This window comes from Canis lupus, chromosome 31, assembly GCF_048164855.1.
Source record: "Canis lupus baileyi chromosome 31, mCanLup2.hap1, whole genome shotgun sequence".
Taxonomy (NCBI): Eukaryota; Metazoa; Chordata; class Mammalia; order Carnivora; family Canidae; genus Canis; species Canis lupus.
The window spans coordinates 27,105,644-27,124,753 of NC_132868.1; the positions used below are offsets into that span (position 1 = coordinate 27,105,644).

The window sequence follows — 19,110 nt, forward strand, 5'->3', positions numbered from 1 at the left end:
CCCTGGTCCTGGGATTGAGTCCCGCACTGGGCTCCCCACAGGGAGCCTGCTTCTCCCTCTGCCTCTCTCTGTGTGTCTCTCATGAATAAATAAATAAAATCTAAAAAAATGTTGCCCTTAAGGATCCTTAGGAATCCAGTATATCATATCAATATATATGATTAATCACATGTTACTTACACATTTTTTAAAGTGTTTTATTTTCTAAAGTAATCATAATGCTTTATCGAAGACCTTTATTTATTGAGTTTGAGGCTTAGATACCTTATCCTTGATTCCTTGCCCCAGAGGTTTTGCTATTCCTATTTTTGGGGTAAGCACAATATAGGTCAATAGCTTCAGTATTTTGCCCAAAGAACATAGCTAATGAGAAGTAAACTGAGCAACAAGCTATATCTCTAAACACACGTAGTTTCTGGGGAGTTCCAGTTCAAGATGGCTATGCAGGAAGATCCTGAATTCACCTCCTCCCGCAAACATACTGATTTTACAGCTATATATGGAACAATATCCCTTGAAAAAAATCTTAAAAACTGGCAGAGCAACCCCTTTTACAACAGGCAAATAAGAGGGACACCACATCAAAACAGAAAGGAAAGGCTGGGATGTAATCTTGCAGTAAACTCCACCCCACCCAGTGCAGTGCTCACAATCAGGAGGGAACTCAAAACACAGAGCTTCTTCCTGAGGAATGAAGGATTATATTCTACATCAGGCACCCCAGCTACTAAGATCAGCACCTGAAGGACAAGCCCTCAAAACATTTGGCTTTGAGGACCAGAGGGGTTCCAGTGCCCATGAGACCTGCAGTGCTACGGCCAACTGAGGTAGGGCTCTTCAAGGGCCCATGTGCAGACTCACCTGTCTCAGGGCCACATGCAGAAGTAGCCCTTTGAAAACTGCCCAAACTTAATGTGAAAAAGACTGATCTCCTAGTTTTGAAGTTTGGGTCTGAGAGCCACGAGCCTGCTTGGGATACTCTCTGTGGTCAGAGAATGGTGGAAGCCGTCTCCCACTTTCTGCCTTACTAAAGCTATCAGGCACCACCTTTTAAATTTTTTTTCTTTTCATTTCTTTATTTTTTCTCTTTTCTTTCTTCCTCTCCCTCCCTCCCCCTTCTCCTCCTGCCACTCCTGCTCCTCTTTCTTCTTCTTCCTTCTCTTTTTTCTCTTCTTTTTTTTTTCTGTTTTTGGCAGGTGCCATCTTACACTCCCCATCTTTCTTGCTCCAGCCAGTGAGCACCATCTTTGTGTTCTCCTTCTGTTGCACTCCAGAAGACCAGTATCTCCCAAAGGATAGCTTCTACACAGATTTGATAGCCTGGTGTTGGTCGCTACCACCCAGGGAACACCTCTTGATTACCTGGACCTAGAGTCCTGGGGGTTTGTATTCCTGGGTCTCATGGGACGGTGGCAATTAGAGAGACAGTTCTTGGCAGACCACCACTCCCAGGACACTGTGTAGACAGCAGACTGAAGTACACATCTGCTCTTTTTGAGAAAGAAGTCTATTTGCTGGTCCAGGAGCTTTGGCCTGAGCTTTGAGCCTACACGGGGGGGTCTCAGGGAATGGAAGCCAGTAAGTACAGCCTTTGCACTGTCCCTCTGCCTTGCTCCACCTCACTAGAATCTTTGAGGAAGGAGATTTTACCTTTGTTTGGGGCCCTAATTTTTGCTGCTGTTGCTGCTGCTGCTAGGGGATACCTCTATACTACCTGGCTCTAGTGGCACTTGCAGTCCCCATAGGACTGTAACCAACAGAGAAAGAGTCTTAAACAGCTATCACCTCCAGGGCATGGCAAGAGGCAACAGATCCAGGAGCTCAGTATTGATGTAAAAAAGGCCTATTAGCTTATCATTATAGCTGCAGCCTGAAGGGCAGGCTTTTAATTAAACACTCATCGAAGGACTGACTGTAAACTTTGTCTAAGACCTCAGAGGGCAGACACTATCTTTAAATTCCCTCTACCACACTCCGGAGTACTAACATATCTTGAAAGGGAGATCTTATACATGTCTGATGTCCCAGTCTTTACATCTGGTGCCCTGGTTTTTGTGACTGCTGCCTAGGGAATACCCCTTGATCACTTGGCTCTGGGGGCCAGGGGGCTTGCATTCATGGGTCCTATAGGACAGTAACAATTGGAAAAGCAATTCCTGGCAGGCTACCACCCTAGGGCCCTGAATAGACAGCAGATGAAACACACCCTTGGCCTCTCTGTGAAAGAGGTCTATTTGCTTACCTGAAGTATGGGCCTTAGGGGCAGACTTCAGATTTGGCACACATCTATAGGCTACAGAGATGCTCTCAGGGAATATAGGCCTGGAGATACCATCTTTGTGATCTCCCTAACCCTTATTGGAACTTACACAAATCTTCCAGAAACAAAATAATACACTTATCTAGAGCCCCAGATTTTGCTACTGCCACCCAGGGGACATCTCCAGATCACCTGGCTCGGGAGCCCAACAGAGTTTACAATTGCAGCCCCACAGGAATGTATATATCCTCATATTTTAAAAGCTACTACCTGAGAGTTTGGCTTCCATTCAGCCTGAATTTAGGTTCTGATTATGATCCTACCCCTTAGGACACTGACTGGTCTTGGCACACCTTCCACTACTGAGAGCTATTAAAAATAAAATAGGCTACTTGGACAATCACAGAGGTTGAGAGACAGCCAACAGCTAGGGCAAGGTTGAGCAATAAGGTTCATCTGCCACACAAGGCTAACCATTTAAGACTCAGAGAGGTGGCTGTTGCATCTAACACATAGAAACCAGTAGAGACTGTCAAGCAAAATGAAGAAACAGAGGAACATGTTCCAAATGAAAGGACAAGATAAAGCCACAGAAGGGGAAAAAAAAAAAAAAAAAAAACCTTAATAAAACAGAGATAAGTAATTTATATAGTAAAGAGTTTAAAGCAATACTTGTATAAGCACTGACTGACCTTGGGAGAAGAATGGATGACCACAGTAAGAACTTTAAGGAAGGGAAGAAAGTTCTGAACAGAAGTCACAGAGCTGAAGAATGTAATAAATACATTTAGTTTCTAAGCACATTTCCTCATGAGTTAAAACTTTTTCTTCTTTGAGGATTTATTGAATTATTTCTGGTACACAATGTTAGGAGAATATATCTCCTACTTACCATATTTCTAGAACTGTGGCAATATGGTGGACACATGTAGTTACTGCCCTCAAGGGATTCATAATCTAGTGGAGGAAGACTTATTGGAAAAGAGTTGTCTGGATTAGCCTAATCTGACACCCTTCTTTTGAATGGTTAATATCCCCGAGAGCAGCTGTTCTCTTTCATAGACTCAGTAGCCCCTGTGTACCTTATTTCTAAAGTGCTTTCTCAATGTTGCCCAAAGTTGCCAAAATTCCATCTATGAGGAAGTTAGGAGTTGCTGACTGTTAAGGTGGTCATAGGTATTGGTGAAGGAACCTGCAGAAAGATCCAGAAAAGCATAAGTCCATGATGCTTAGGAAGGACCACCAATCAAAGTACCAGCAATCTAAGTAGAAAGTACCAACAATCAAATGAAGTCAGGAGTTACAAACCAGCCAGAAACTGGAATGGAGCAGAAGCAGGCTAGAGATACAGACAAATGCTGTGGAAAACTTGCCTGTTGTATGTAGCGGCCCTTTACTAGCATTTGGGCAGGTTTGTATCAGGATACAGGGTTGCGGCAGACACCAAATAATGAAAACATGGTTTATCTGTTAGGATAGCTTTTAGTCACACATAGAAACTTTATCTAACAGGCTTAAACAAATAGGAGTTCTATTTATCTACTCAAAGTTAGTATGTGACAAGCCAAACTCATCACTTTCTTTTCTGTCTTTTGCTGAACCATGAGGAGGAAACACAACATAATGGAAAGACAGGGGATCTGGTCCAAATGTCAGATCTGTCAGTTAGTTCCCATCTTGTTTCTTGAAATTTTCAAGGACTCTCGGTTGCAAGTAAAAGAACTCAACTCAAACTGACTTATGTTTTAAAAAGAGATTATATTGGATCACCTAATAGCAACATGCAGGGGCTAATGTGCTTCAAGCGTATTCTAGACCCAGATAGTCAAGCATCCTCAGACATCTCTTTCCTCCTTCTTCTATAAGCTCTGCTGTGCACATTATTACTTCATTCTTGTGCGGGCTCTCCCAACATTGTGGCCATGGGTTGGTGGGTCCCCAAAGAAAAGTGAGTGCTGGAATAAAAAGAAGGAAAAATTAATATTGGGCAGGCAAAAACTGTCACTATGATAATAATAGTGCTTTCCTCACATTCCACTTGTGGTAAGAATTGAATGAGAAAGTACAAATTAAAAGAGTAACGTAATGTAATGAGTTGGTTATTTTCCGAGATACTCAGCCTTGTGTCCTCTTTGATGCTGTCCTTTTTTTCCATCCCCAAATTCAAACACTCTTGAGTAACAATGTATTTTGAAGTTGTAAAAATTATTTGGTAGCATTTAAGAACTAGTAACTTTCAGGGGCACCTGGGTGGCTCAGTGGTTGAGTGTCTGCCTTTGGCTCAGGTCGTGATCCTGGGGTCCTGGGATGGAGTCCCGCATTGGGCTCCCCACAGGGAGGCTGCTTCTCCCTCTGCCTGCATCTCTGCCTCTCCCTCTGTGCCTCTTATGAATGAATAAATAGAATCTTAAAAAAAAAAAAAAAAACTAGTAACTTTCAAATAAAAATCAAGATTTCTGACTGTTCTGATACATAGTAAGATTTGGCCACAATCAACTGTGCCACGTTACGGTTCCCCCTCTTAAGAGGCAGATACTGCCCAATCTACCCCCAGACCAGTCCTTGTAGACATCTGGGATCCTTCTCGTATCTTCACAGCCTCATGCCCTACCACTTTTCTCTGGGAACCTCCTACCTTCTGCCTGGTACCTTCACTTCCAAGGCTTTGCCCAAAGGCCTTTCCTTATCCTTCTCATCAGTCTAAATCCCATCCATCCTTCAAAGCTAATAAAGTACCAGGACTCATCCCAGTTCTCAAAGCTCTGTCTTATAGGTAAGGACATGTCGTGTATAAGGACATCCAGTGACAACCAGGACTGCACTAGCTGTGAGCCCCTAAGTGGTTGTGAGTGCAGCCACGGGCACTGTAAAAGAGACAGGGATGTACAGAGAAATGTCAGAGGCAAGCGATGACACCATCCCTGAGATAGAAGACAAATAGGAATTGAACAAACAAAAAAATTATTGAAAAATGCATTTATCATCTACCTTGAAATAAGCCTCTGTATTTATAATTCAAAATATAGGAACACACAAAATGTGCTCTTTTACTGCAACCTGCCTTTAAAGAATTGTTTGATAGCACAGCTTTGTTTTAGAAGTAAAAGTGTCCATCACCCAGTCACCCCATCCCCCCGCCCCCCGCCCACCTCCCCTTCCACGGGCACTGAGGGGGGCACTTGATGGGATGGGCACTGGGTGTTATACAATATGTTGGCAAATCGAACTCCAATTTAAAAAATTACAAAAAAAAAAAAAATAGAAGTGTAAGTGCCAAGGTGGTGTTCAGGGCTTTCTCTGTAGGCTTAAAAGAGACTTGTGAGTAGGAATTCTGGTACAGTTAGGATAAGAAGGCTGAAAAGTGATTTCCCATGACTGAGGGATGAGGTGCTTCTTCATTTCATTTTAATTCGCTCTTTTGGTAAAATAGCATTTGGAGATTGTATTCATTGAATCTGCAAAGTTCTCATCGTTGTGGTCAAATGGGAGTAAACAGTGTGTAGTGTAAGTAGTGTCCTATGATTCAGAGAGTAATAATAGCATGATTTCACCATTCAAAACAATATCCAGTATAGCAATTTAGGTAACAGTGATGTGACTGGCCTCTCATTTTTAACGTCTGAGTTAAAAAAGAATCAAGTATAGCATAATATGATTTCAACTAAGTAAAATTGTTTCCATATATGTGGAAAAGGATCATAAGGTATGTATTCAAAAATTAAAATAGCTTTTGTATTAAGGAGGTAAGGAGGCTTATAGGTGATTTTCATACACATTTTAAAGGTATTTAATTTTGTCACATTCGCTGTCAACTAAAAGAGGATATCCACCCACCTGGAAGAAAGGAATGTTGTCTTCTTAATTTCTGACTTAAGGAAAACTGACATATCACTTTCTAGGCACCATAGAACTAGGAGGTGAAAGGGGATGCTTTAAGTGCAAATTCACCTTTGCAGATCTCAGATTTTGCCCAGCAAAATCTATTTGGTTCTTTAAAGGTGTCACACTGCCCCCTGGTGTTCAATAAACTAAAATGTAAACTATCAAACGTCTACTACATTTTCTTTCTGTATTTTCTGCATTATCAAGACCATGAGGGAGCGACAGAGAGAGAGAGAGAGAGAGAGAGAGAGAGATACCTTGAATATAAATTTGTGGGTATTCTAAAAATATTTTATATTTTTAAAATAGCCTTTATTTACAATGTCACTTTTTTTTTTTTTAAAGCCTCTGATGGGCAGACTTACTGGCTTTAGGTGCCCTCCATTGGCAGAACTTGTTAGAAGGACTCGGGAGACCCTAAGTGCTTCAGAGGATGTCGAAATTATTGACAATCTCCAAAAGTTTGCTACTCCCTACTAAGATGGGTCCCTGAAGAAGCAATGGGACTACCAAACTCTTACAGAACTTTCTTTGAGATTCTGTTTAAAATCTTTAAACCGGGATGCCTGGGTGGCTGAGCATTTGAGCATCTGCCTTTGGCTCAGGGTGTGATCCCAGGGTTCCAGGATCAAGCCCTGCATTGGGCTCCTTGTGTGTGTGTGGGGGGGGGCGGGGGGGCTACTTCTCCCTCTGCCTATGTCTCTGCCTGTCTCTCTCTCTCTCTGTGTCACTCATGAATAAATTAATAAAACCTTTTAAAAAATAAAATAGACTAAAATCTTTAAACCAAAGAAAGATAAATAAATAAACAAATAAATAAATAAGGTTGTATTTTGAGCAAGGATTGTATAATAAAGTAGTAATCACATATAATCCAAAACACAGCCATATGCTTCTTTAATAGAGTCTGAATTGCATATATAATTTGGGGTGCCCTTTAAAAAAACCCAAAAGATATCTACTTTTGCAATTTTTTTAAAAAAAGATTTCATTTATATATTCATGACAGACACAGAGACATAGGCAGAGGGAGAAGCAGGCTCCCTGAGGGGAGCCAAATGTGGGACTCAATCCTAGGATCCTGGGATCATGACCTGAGCTGAAGGCAGATGGTCAACCACTGAGCCACCCAGGTGCCCCCTATTTTTACAATTTTTAAAAAAGATTTTATTTATTTATTTGAGTGAGAGCACAAGCAGGAGATGGCAGAAGGAGAGGGGAAAGCAGCTTAGCCATGGAGCAGGGGGCTCCATGGGGGGCTCAATCCCTGCACCCCTGGGGACTGTGACCTTAGTCAAAGGCAAATACTTAACTGACTGAGCCATCCAGGCACCCCTGCTTTTGCAATTTTGTACAAACCATGAAGAACCCCTCATAGGGTCTTGGAAGAAACCCCTGGCCTGTAAGAGCCCCTGAAGCTTATGCTTCATAGCGTCAGAGGAAATTGGCCTCTGATCCAAAAGTATTGGCACCCTCTAGAGCTGCATTGTAATCGCTGTCTAGAGCCTAGGGCGGACAGATTTTGGCACAGAAGAGTCTTTCAATAAAGTTATATTAGTGCATGAGTAAGTGATATGTCAGCCTATTTATTATTCTCATTTGAAATATAGGATGAGAAATGGAAATATCTTGCATTCTGTAAATCAAAGTACATTTACATGTGCAAACTAGCTTCACTTTGATGCCTCTAAGATGACCCTTGTAGACTGATTTAGCGTAGTGCAGCCTGTGAATGTGAAACCAGTCAAATAGAGAAACAGTACAGGTCTTCTGATTTCCTCTGTCACATTCTATGTGTTACATTTTCTCTGTCTCCAAAGCCAATTCCTTCAGACTCCTTGTGCTTTTCTGAGTCTGTGGGCTGTGACTGGGTACTGACGGTGCATGTGCTGTTTTGTTTTGTTTTTCTAGCATTCAGCGGGCCTGGCGGGAGTACCTGCAGCGGCAGGATCCCCTGGAGAAGAGGAGCCCATCCCCACCCTCTGTGTCCTCAGAGAAGCTGAGCAGCTCCGTCAGCATGAACACCTTCTCAGACAGCAGCACCCCCGTGAGTGCCATGTTTCCTTTTTATGGCCTAACTGGCCAATCATTTATTTGATCACCAGGTCTTTGGTTCCAAGGAAGAAATCTTGAGATGTGAGCAGGTGGTTTGCTGTTAGGAGTATCTGCATTGCTTACTTGCTATATTTGAACCCATGGTGAGGGTTTTGTCATCTTAGAATAGAGACATGATTCCTAAGCACAAAATATACTTCATCAAGCCTGAGAGAATCGATTCCATTTGACCTCAGCCTAAACTACTCATTTGCATGTTTGCATTTCTCTTTTACTATCTTTTTCCTTTCCTTTGTAACAGTATGTTTCCTTTAGTCTGTGCCTCTGGTGGAGTTTTGTGGTGCTAATGCGATAGAAGATTAGCTTGGTTATAAGGATTATAGGAGAGAACTTATATAGGACGAATTGAAAGGAGTCACAAACTCAAGGGTTATGACTTAAATGCCTACAGGGGCCAGGTAGGGAACCCTTGTGGCTACTCTGTGACTAGTACTGAAGAACACAGGCCTTGCGTAAAGGGTAAGGAGAATGGATATGTTGCTTGGATATGTTCCTGGTTCCTGGATATGTTGCTATATGGGGATGCTGGACAGACACTGCCAAATGTGATTTCTTCCTTCAAGGGATGCCGGAAATTCAGATTTTTAAACGTTGGCAACTAGTAAAAAATATTTTAATGTCACTAGACCATGCCTACAGATCACAGTTGTCCAAAGGCCACCTGTTAAAGGTTAAGGAATGGGAACCTCTGCTGAAAATTTTTATTAAAAAAAAAAAAACTCCAACAAACCGACAAACATACCAAATGTGGTAGGAAATAAATGATTAGGCTATTGTAATACAGAGATTTTTGAATATGGCCATTGTGATTATGTATGATAGTGACTGGAATACACAGATAGAAGTTGGGAAAAGAAAGGAAGTAACTATACAAGTGTATTATTTAAAAAAATATATTTCCTGACTACTTTGTGATCATGTTTATTCGTTGGTAAAAAGGCTCCCCAGTGGCCAAAACGATGTATTCACATTGGGATCAAGCAAAGGTTGCTTGACATGTTTTCAGATGATTGCATAGCATGTTCTTTAATAAACAGCTTTATCTGTTATGGATTCTAAAGAGAGAGCAATAACTTGAGTGCAAGTAACAGTGCCAGGAGATCTATTTTTAGCAGATACCAGAAATTGAATACTCAGTGAATCTGTGCCTTTTTAAAACAATTTTTAGGGGAGTAGTGCTTTGTCTGAACTGGTCTCATGATCACTAGAGGGCACTGATGAGCCACATTGGAAAATGTCAAAGTAAAGCCTATTTATCTCATGATTTGCAAGTCAAAAATAATATGAAAATGGAGTGTTTAGGATGCCTTTGCTGTGAATAACAATAGAATTAATTTAATAGAAATTAAATGACTGAAAATTTTATCTGAATGATGGAAACTGAGTATCTGAAATCATTCTACCTAAGAGTTAAAGGTTTGGATTTACTGCCTTTGTACTTTCTCATTAGCCCCGATTCCTGACAGTATGAAACCATTGCTGTGTCCAGTGATACATGATGGTTTTAGTGTTGCTGTAGGGTAGCTAACCTCTGGGCTTTATTGAAATTCTGGAATAATCTATGGGTTGTTGTTGTTGTTGTTGTTGTTTAATATATTTACCCTGCCACACCACTTATATTCTAGCCCCTTAAGTATTGGTGTGCATAAATGCACATTCTATCCCCATGGGGCATCACGTAAGTGTGATGTGCAATATCTTTTGCACAGCTCTGCTAACAGTTCTACCTTATTTAATTTAGCCTGGCCTCTAGGTCCCCTGATGTTTCTTAGTAAAGCAGATTTCCTTTCTCACATGTCCCCAGCAATTTGGTTTCCTATAAGGTGTCTCAGAATGAATTGGGAGTGGCATCCTGCTCCACTACTGTATCATCGTGCCTTGTCTCTGTGTTCATGGGACCAGGATAACTCTCTTCATTATGTGCAAGTCTCACTCAACTCCTGATTGCCTATAAACAGTGAGAATCAAAAACATTTTCAAAAAACATTATTGGAATTAGCTTCAGAAAGCAAGCAGGTCCTGTCCAGAATTCTAGTAGAGGTTATTGATTATAACAACTTTGGCATTGATGGTGGCAGTAGCATGACACTAAATATGCAAAACAAAATGTAAAAATATAAGTTGCTGGAACATCCCCAAGTCTCTAGTTTGTCAAGCAGGTAAAATATCCAATATATAATTTTTTTAAAACTTTATTTTAGTTGTTTGGAGCTGGTATATCTAGCTAAGGTTGTTCTATTTCTCATAATCATCACTTTGCTGGGACCTCTTTCAGTAGATTCACCCTTACATCTTTTGGTTGTCATAGCCCCATGAAAGCAAAGTGACTCTGCTCTGCCTTGATCAGTCTACCAGACCCACTGGGTTCATACATACTCTCAGGGAGTTCCAAATAGGAAGGCTTGATTTTAACTACTCTCTGATGAGTAGACCTGAAGTTTATGGAGGGGATATAAGGATGATCCTTGGCCCACCTGGGCTAAGGCTGTCATAAAGAGATAAGCTTTCCCTAATAACCAATGAGTCCATTTGGAACTTCAGGGGTAAAAGCCTTCAGTCCAAGTCAAATGTTCCCAATGAGGTGTCTCCATAGTTGATTCTCTGGGACCCTAATTCCTATCAGATATCTCCAGCTTGCTGAACTCAGCCCTCTTTCTCTGGGCTTGGTCTGTCACTGTTGCTGCCTAGACCATTCTCTGTCTTCTTGAATTTGATCAGCTGCCTGTCTTGTCCCAACTACTAGCCCTCTACTGTCCTCTAACACAGCCTCAATTGGAGACCAGTCTGCCCTTGTCTAACTCCTGGGTCTTTCTTGCTGCTCTGCCTCATGTCTATCATCACTGCAATTATTGCCCATAGTAGCTGTCTTCCCCATGCATGTGCTACATGGGAAGCCAGCAACCTGAGCTGGGTGAGTCCCTGTGCTGAGCTGAGAATGATGCTCTTGCATGCTTTTTCTCTCTTTTGGCTAATGGTTGATATAGTAGTTCTGAGAATATTTCTGCTCTAAAATATATTAGAAAGTTATGTTTCAGTATGAGCTCTCAAAATCATCATTTTAATAAGAGCTGCTGCACTTGTTATGTGACAGACACCTTGCTAATGCTTTCTGTGGATTATTTCATTTAATCTTCTCACTGACCATATAAAGGAGGTATATTATTATCTCCATTGTACAGATGATGAAAATGAGACCTAAAGAAATAACTGACTTGCCTTGAGTTACTCATTGGGCTGGAGCTGTCATGCTACACTATTCTTCTATATTATACCACTTGAAAATAAGCCTTCATTTAGACATAGTCAAGCAGAGGAAGAAATAACCTGTGTATCAATCCATTTCTGAGATTGTTCCACAATTTAGTATGTATCAACAGTGAATGAAATAATCGAGAAAAGAATCCTCATTTGGTTTTATAAATTGCTGCATTCAGTGCTCTTTGATTAAAACCTCAAACCTCAGCTGCTCAGTGCCAAATTAAACAGCAACAGGAGGGAAGATTTATATGAAGTTATGTTATTAATTTGCATATTAAATATCCTCATATCACAATGTATCATGAGATAACAGAAAAATTTATTTTAAAAATAGCAATTTTGAGTACAAGTTATTTTGAAATGGAGCTTGTGGTTATCAAAGTGAGAAAAAACTTTTTATCATAAAAGCATTAGTTATTGAGTGGAGTACAATAGTGTAAATGATTTGTGTATTCTTTATTAATCAATTTCATATGACTAAGTGCTTATTCTTTTAGTTCTCAGCTCTGAAAAATCTGTATTTGTCTAATAGAATATCATGGACAGAATTCTAAATGATTTGGTAACCCTTTCACAAATCATTAGCATATGTCTCAGATAAATTCAGAAAATCTTTGTATTGTTTGGAGACATTTTCAATCCCATTTGGTTCTAATTGGTTCTGTCTGCCTGAACCTGCCTTCCTGGCTTATTCCCATGGGTTCCCATGTTATGGTATGGCCTGTAGGGGGCTCTGTGGCTCATGAAATGAGGCCTTGGGTTAGTGAGAGGCTGTGACTTAGTAGTAGCTCTGCCACTATTTTTCTGAGTTTGAGATGTACCACTTGAGAGATCATTCTTCATCTGCAAACTGGACACCCACCTTAGAGATGGAATTGTATCTCTATGAATATTAAATGGCACTACATATGTAAGACATAGCACAGTGTGGGACCCAGAAGGCTCTCAATAAATGTTAGTGGATTCTGTATCTGCTCTTGGAAACACTCCATGTGTTCAAAACTCTGCAAAACTTGTGAAGAGAGAAGTGGAATTTTTAACTCTATTCACATTGAAGGGCACATTGCTTGCTTCTTATATATATATACAGATATATATGTATGTTCTGAAATTGGACCTGTACATTACAAAAGTAATACATCAAGCATTTGTTTTTCTTTTTTTTTTTTTTTTTTGCGTCTCAATGAGTAGGCCTCTTCTGAGAGACCACACCCATGTACATAGTAAAAGCAAGCCTAGGTCACTCTGCTCCCTTCAGATCTGGGGAAAAAGAAACACGGGGATCTGTAGCATGTTGGGGGTGAACAGGGTTATGTGGCCTCACTTCTCAGATAAGTCAATGCAAAAGCACCCTTCCAGCAGACATGACAGCCTGCACAACTCCAGCCACAAGGCCTCCTCACTTCACTCCTGGTCAGGAAGATTATAGTTCTGAGCAGGTGCAAAGATCAGTGGTCTGGACCAGCTAAAGACCCCATTATTTCAGTTGTCTTGGAGAGAAGTTGACAGAGCTCTCCTATGTTTGGGGCTGCTTGGGTTACCCTAGCTTTTAGCAAGAGTAGCTGGATAGTTAGCAATAGGCAGCCAGGTGATCCACCACACCTTCCCAAGTATGCTATCAAAAGCCTGTACTGCTTGTGTCTACCAAACATAACACGTACACCTGCATTCAAACTGCTTTATTACCCTCAAGTTTTATTACCCATTTTGAGATTTACAACTTCCAGCTTCAAATACATCAGGAAAAATCCTAGGAGTAAAAGGATAAAGGCTTCTTACAAAGTCACACTTGTTTTGAGGGGGAGCTCGGATCCTAAAAGAGGATTACCTGGGACTTCTTCCAGTACAGTCTTGAAAGCTATGAAATTGTAGAGAATGTAAGCCTTGTGCTACTTAATAATTTAATAACCTAGATTTTCCAGGTCAGGGACAAGTTACAGTATTATGTCCAGCTGTTGTTATAAACTTAGGTCCTGTGAGTTTTAATGTTCAGAACCCAAACTCTATCTTTTATCCAGCCTCTCAAACCCCAAAATAGCACAAATTGTCAGTCTGTTCCTCCCAAATTTTGGTTCAGAGACTACAGTAATCATATGTAAAAAGAGAAGACTTCTTGGTATTTACATAAAAGTAGATTTAATTCTCTTTTCTTCAAACTAGAGTCTTAGAGAACAAAATTTTCCCCCAAAGTTTTAGAAATTACATTGTGCAATATACAACCATATATGACAGTTTGAATTGATAAATTTTGCTATCTCTATGCCAAAATACTCCTTTTTATGTCTTTGAATATTGATTGGTATAGATTCTTTTTCCCAAATTAGCCTTTCAAGTTAAGGATTTGAGGACATTGTTCTCAATAGATGTAAAATAAGTCTGTTGTTTGGGGATTACATTTTTTTTTTTTTTGAGGACTGCTAATACTGATCATTTTCCAGGTTCAGATTGATATGCAAAATCGACAATTTCTTGTTTGATATCTGACTCGCTCATCCATAGTAATATAATCAATCCTCCTCAGTAGTCTCAAAGTTGTTGACCTTTAAGCATAGATGCAAAGGCATTAAGCATCTCACTTTTGCTAAAAAGAGTTGAGAAGGAACTTGTTTTCTTTCCACTTAACTTCAAGTTCAGTCTGAGTATTTGTCCTCATGTAGATCCTGTCTTTATTCTACAGCTTTGGTGAGATACAGTGTTAAATCACCGTATTTAGATTCAGAGTGCACCCGTGTCATAAAATCCAGTTCAGTATTACAAATCAGTATTTCACTCATTGAGTGAGTATGAAAGATGCTTTAGGGTCCAAGAAGAAGTTGGATATGGTAGCACTAGAGTGAGATCTACTATTGTTTTCATTTTATTCTAGAAACTTGCTTGAGGCTCTTTTGGACTTTCTTTCTGTCAGTAAGACATCATTGGGGAGGAGGGTAGTTATTCATATGCCTAGATTGGGTCTATATCATCTGTTCACTCATTCAACAAATATCTGAGTGCTTACTGCGTGCTGAGCCTTTGCCAAGCACTGGAGATACAATCACCCAAATAATGATGCCTGGGTGGCTCAGTGGTTGAGTGCCTTTGGCTCAGGTCGTGATCCTGAGGTCCTGGAATGGAGTCCTGCATTAGGGTTCCCACAGGGAGCCTGCTTCTCCCTCTGCCTATGTCTCTGCCTCTCTCTCTCTCTGTGACACTCATGAATAAAAAAAAAAAAAAAATCATCCAAATACATATATCCTCTGCCCTTACCTAATTTACATAATTCCCCAGTAGTGGTTGGCAATTCTTGTCACAGTTGCCCTGGTAAATTATAGGAGATAATAGTATTTTATTAATTAATTTTATAGAAGGTTTTAGGTATTATTATTAATAAAAATCCAACTGCTGAAATATTTTCTAGAGCAGAATTTTCCATAATGTGGTACCCGAAATATTAGTTTCATAGGATATTGATGGATGTTAATTGCAGGAAGGGTGAAATAAGCTAAATTATTTATATCAGGACCTCTTAGAGCCTTCCCAAGCTAATACACATTTTGAATTTGTAGGAGGAGTGGTGGGCTGTTACTGTTTTTCATGTTTTTCAAACTTCTTTGATCATGAAACCCAATAAGAATCACATCTTGGGATGCCTGGGTGGCTCAGTGGTTTAGGGCCTGTCTTCAGCCCAAGGTATGATCCTGGAGTCCCAGGATTGAGTCTGACGTCAGGCTCTCTGCATGGAGCCTGCTTCTCCCTCTCCCTCTGCCTCTGCCTTTGCCTGCCTCTCTCTCTGTGTCTCTCATGAATAAATAAATAAAATCTTTTTTAAAAATCACATCTTATTAGACTATTAATACATGGAACACTTCAGGAAATGGTGTTCTAGAATTAGTACTTATTAAAGAAAAATTCCAAGAGCTAGAATTTCTAAGTGGCTCAATAATAAAATTAATATGAGTTGAACAATGCATTTTAAAAAACTTCCAATGAAATTTTTACACTCCTTTTTATAGGCCTGTATCGTAGAACTATATTATGCAAATACAAATATTATTAAGCTACTTCACATGTAACACTTGTTATAGTAACTAGCTGGTAGGGTTTAATTAAAAGAACAAGTCTGGTTAACAATGTTACAGTATCAGAGATGTAGTTTTAGGAAGCCAATAAATAACTCCTTTTCCCCATCTTGATTTATGAACTTATTTCAAAAGTCAAGAGATTTAGGAAAAGAGATATCAAAATCCATCTTTATTTACTGTCAAACCTAGATTTGAGGGTGTAACTCTGACTTGTGGCACCACTGACCTTCCTATTACTGACCTTTGTAGAGAAACCTACTAATAATCATGGGAAGCACTGAAAATTGCCAGCCTCACCCATAGATCTTGTGTAGGGAGGTGGATTCAGAGAAGAATGGAGAGAGAATTATACTGGGCGGCCCAGTCCCTTCGCCCAATCCTCTCATCAGGGTTACTTGTTCCACCTTCAGGATTTGAGTGTGAGAGTATTTAGGAAAGTGCTTCCTCATGGAAGCCTGAGGACATGAGGAGAAGGTAGCTCCCAACATTGGATGCTTCATGCAGCAACAATTTGGCCTTTTATAATAATAAATGTCAAATATTTTTACCCATTTTGGTTTTTATAAGATTATATACATTGTACTATATTAATCATTACAATATTTTCCAATAAGAATGACTTTGGGAACGTTTATATATATATATATATATATATATATAATATATATATATATATATTTCAGAACCACAGCAGATCTATTACATCAGAATATCTGAGAAGAGGCCTGAGATTCCATATTTTTTAAAAAAATGCTCCAGGTAATCCTCATCATCATTAAAGTATAAAAAAAAGCAGAATGTTATAGGAATTGCAAAAAAAAGGTATTAAATTTTATTTGGTAACCTTACATAGATAGAACACACAGGTGATTGATATTTCTTCCATTTTTTATTTCAATGTTTTATCATGGCATACATCTACATGGGGAGGTGCTGAAGCATCTTTTTCCTGATCTGATACCAAAACAATTACTATTATTTTAGTGGAATTTTTCCAGTGGCACTGGTTGTATAGAAAATCCCATCTTCTCTTCTTAGGACTTGTGGTTATGTCAAAAATGTGACAGGGTATTTATACTATGCTCTTCAAGGAAGTTTTCTGTTGTTTGATCCATTTTGGTTTTTATTAAAGGGGATACATTCAATAAACTCTGATTAATTTCAAGTTATTTTATGCTTTGATTGTGAAGATTATTTAGCTGGAATGAAAGGGGATTAGATTATTTAACTATTCACTGACAAGAATGTCAACTATGACCGGAAATCTTCAAATATAATGTGTGACTACATAGTTGAGAAAGATAAAAGAATTACATTAACAGAATAAAAATGGACATTTCTTATTATGCATTCTTTAAAATAGTATCTATGTATCCTATCACCAGTTACATATACAGATGATAGTTAAAATTTTAATTGATACTTCATTCAGAGCTAAAAAATATCTAAAAGCAGTAAGTTAAAAAGTTTCCTTACCAACATTTGAAACATACTCAGATCCTTGCAGTAAGATTGTTTTATGGCTTTGAAACATTTTAAAATTTGGGGGATCCCTGGGTGGATCAGTGGTTTAGTGCCCGCCTTCATCCTGGGAGTGATCCTGGAGACCCGGGATCGAGTCCCACATCGGGCTCCTGCATGGAGCCTGCTTTTCCCTCTGCCTGTGTCTCTGCCTCTCTCTCTGTGTGTCTCTCATGAATAAATAAAATAAAATACTAAAAAACAAAACAAAAAAAGAAACATTTTAAAATTTTAATTGCATAAAATGTTAGAAGTCAAAGACAGTTGCCTTAATTTTTATCTTACAATTTTCATGGATTGATTTTTTTAAAGAATAAGTTTTTTTAAACCTGTTAAATATTCTAAAAGATTTTTTAGTATATTCTATGCCTCTACAGTTCCTCTAGTTCCCATAACAGCTCCTTCTTCACTATATTCACCATGAATTAATTACAATTATTCATTTCCTAAAGCAGCACCAGAATCTGATTTTAACTGAAACAGACATGCTGCTTCATATGTAAGCAATAAATTGATTTTCTCTTCATGGCAGTATTTTGATAGGGTTAAGTATATTGATAGAAGACCATCCTATTTAATGCAAGTAGATTTTCAAGAAAATCACTATGCCAAACACTTCTCTAGAAGGACTTCATCTACATACAGCAGCAACTGTGACCTGCTTTAGAGATGACATCATTGGGTGTCATGTGGCTCTTTATACGTTTCAGCTTCAGAAAGAGATAATCTGTGAAAGCCACAAGAGCCTGATTTCTGCTGTGATAATCTTCAGCAGACAGAGGCTAAGGCTACAGTGAGGCATACCTGCTTACATAGTGTGTGCAGTGCCTCGTTGAATTCTGAGCTTTATTTCGTTTTACTATTTTTTATCAAAAAAGTAGATGCAATGATAGGATGAAGTGAATTGGATGCTTTGGACTAATGGGAGCTTATTTTCTGCATGAAGAACGAGAACTTTTATGGAATCCTCTGTTCTCTGGGTAGCCTGGTATTCTGTAGGGGTGTGTGTGTGTGTGTGTGTGTGCACGCGTATGTTTTCAATTTGAAGAACACTGAAGAAAATCAGCAAACTTCATTTCCCGAAGAGCTCTCTCTTTTTTGCAATACTTGAAGATTTCTGCTCCAAAATACTCTTTGAGCCGCCTGAGCATCGTGGTTGGTAACTGAAGGGCAAAGCATCTCCTTTGTAGCATGTGTTACAGAAATTCTTCAGATAACTTTACTTGCTAACACAGGTGACTCTATGGATTTCTTTCAAAGCCAGTTCGAATAAATAACTCTTTCCTCTCAAATGGGCACGGGTAGCTCTTCAGCACCATGGAGAGGTCTGGGCAGTGTGGGACGACGTGGGACTGTGACCAGAGCAAGCCATCTGACAGTGTAAGTTCTCCAAATGTCTGTTGTCTTTTTTACATGCATCATAGCTTTGCATACATAGAAAAGGAAACTCTGAAGTCTAACTGAGCTATGCTAAATTTAGCTATACAAAGTGATGGCCTTCATTACATTTCAAATTCAGTATTAATTACTTAAAGATACCATATTAGGAAGTGTTAATATATTAATTTGAAATATTACTTTCTCATTGCAACAGTTGGTATGTGAATGTTTGGCGCCTTGAATTTTGAGAATCAAAGTTTTTGTTTTAATTCACCATGAATTAATTTCATTGCAGTTAGACAAAACGATTGCTTTGGAAATAGCATATTTATGCACACATTAAAAAATTCCAGCTGTGCAGTTTGTTGTCATTTGTAAAAACAAGACTCTTTTTGAGAAGTAGTTTCTGATTTGTGTTTAGAAGGACAGCTTTAATTTTTTTAATTGCAGGTCATACTTTCAGTTACCAAAAAGAGCATATGTCTAGGTACTCTAATGTTTACACATAGGGGATATTTGATAACTTATAAAATTTTAAATTTACTGGTATAAAATATATACAGTAAAAACCTAAAATAAGTAGAAAGGACAAATCCTTTTATAAAATGACTAGGTAAGGGATGCCTGGGTGGC

The 19,110-nt window shown here is 39.1% G+C and overlaps 1 protein-coding gene across 5 annotated transcripts in view; it reads left to right on the top strand.

Annotated features, from left to right (window-relative positions):
* The window catches only part of SCHIP1 (schwannomin interacting protein 1), a 716,991-nt gene that overhangs the window by 180,489 nt on the left and 517,392 nt on the right, over nucleotides 1-19,110 (top strand). For 3 of the 5 annotated variants that reach the window (XM_072807877.1, XM_072807882.1, XM_072807883.1), the window contains exon 4: nucleotides 8,054-8,189. In XM_072807877.1, coding sequence (XP_072663978.1) covers nucleotides 8,054-8,189 — 136 coding nt within the window. Of the gene's footprint in view, nucleotides 1-8,053; nucleotides 8,190-17,838; nucleotides 18,478-19,110 lie in introns of those variants that run through there. The other 2 variants (XM_072807878.1, XM_072807886.1) reach the window with 2 other exon arrangements.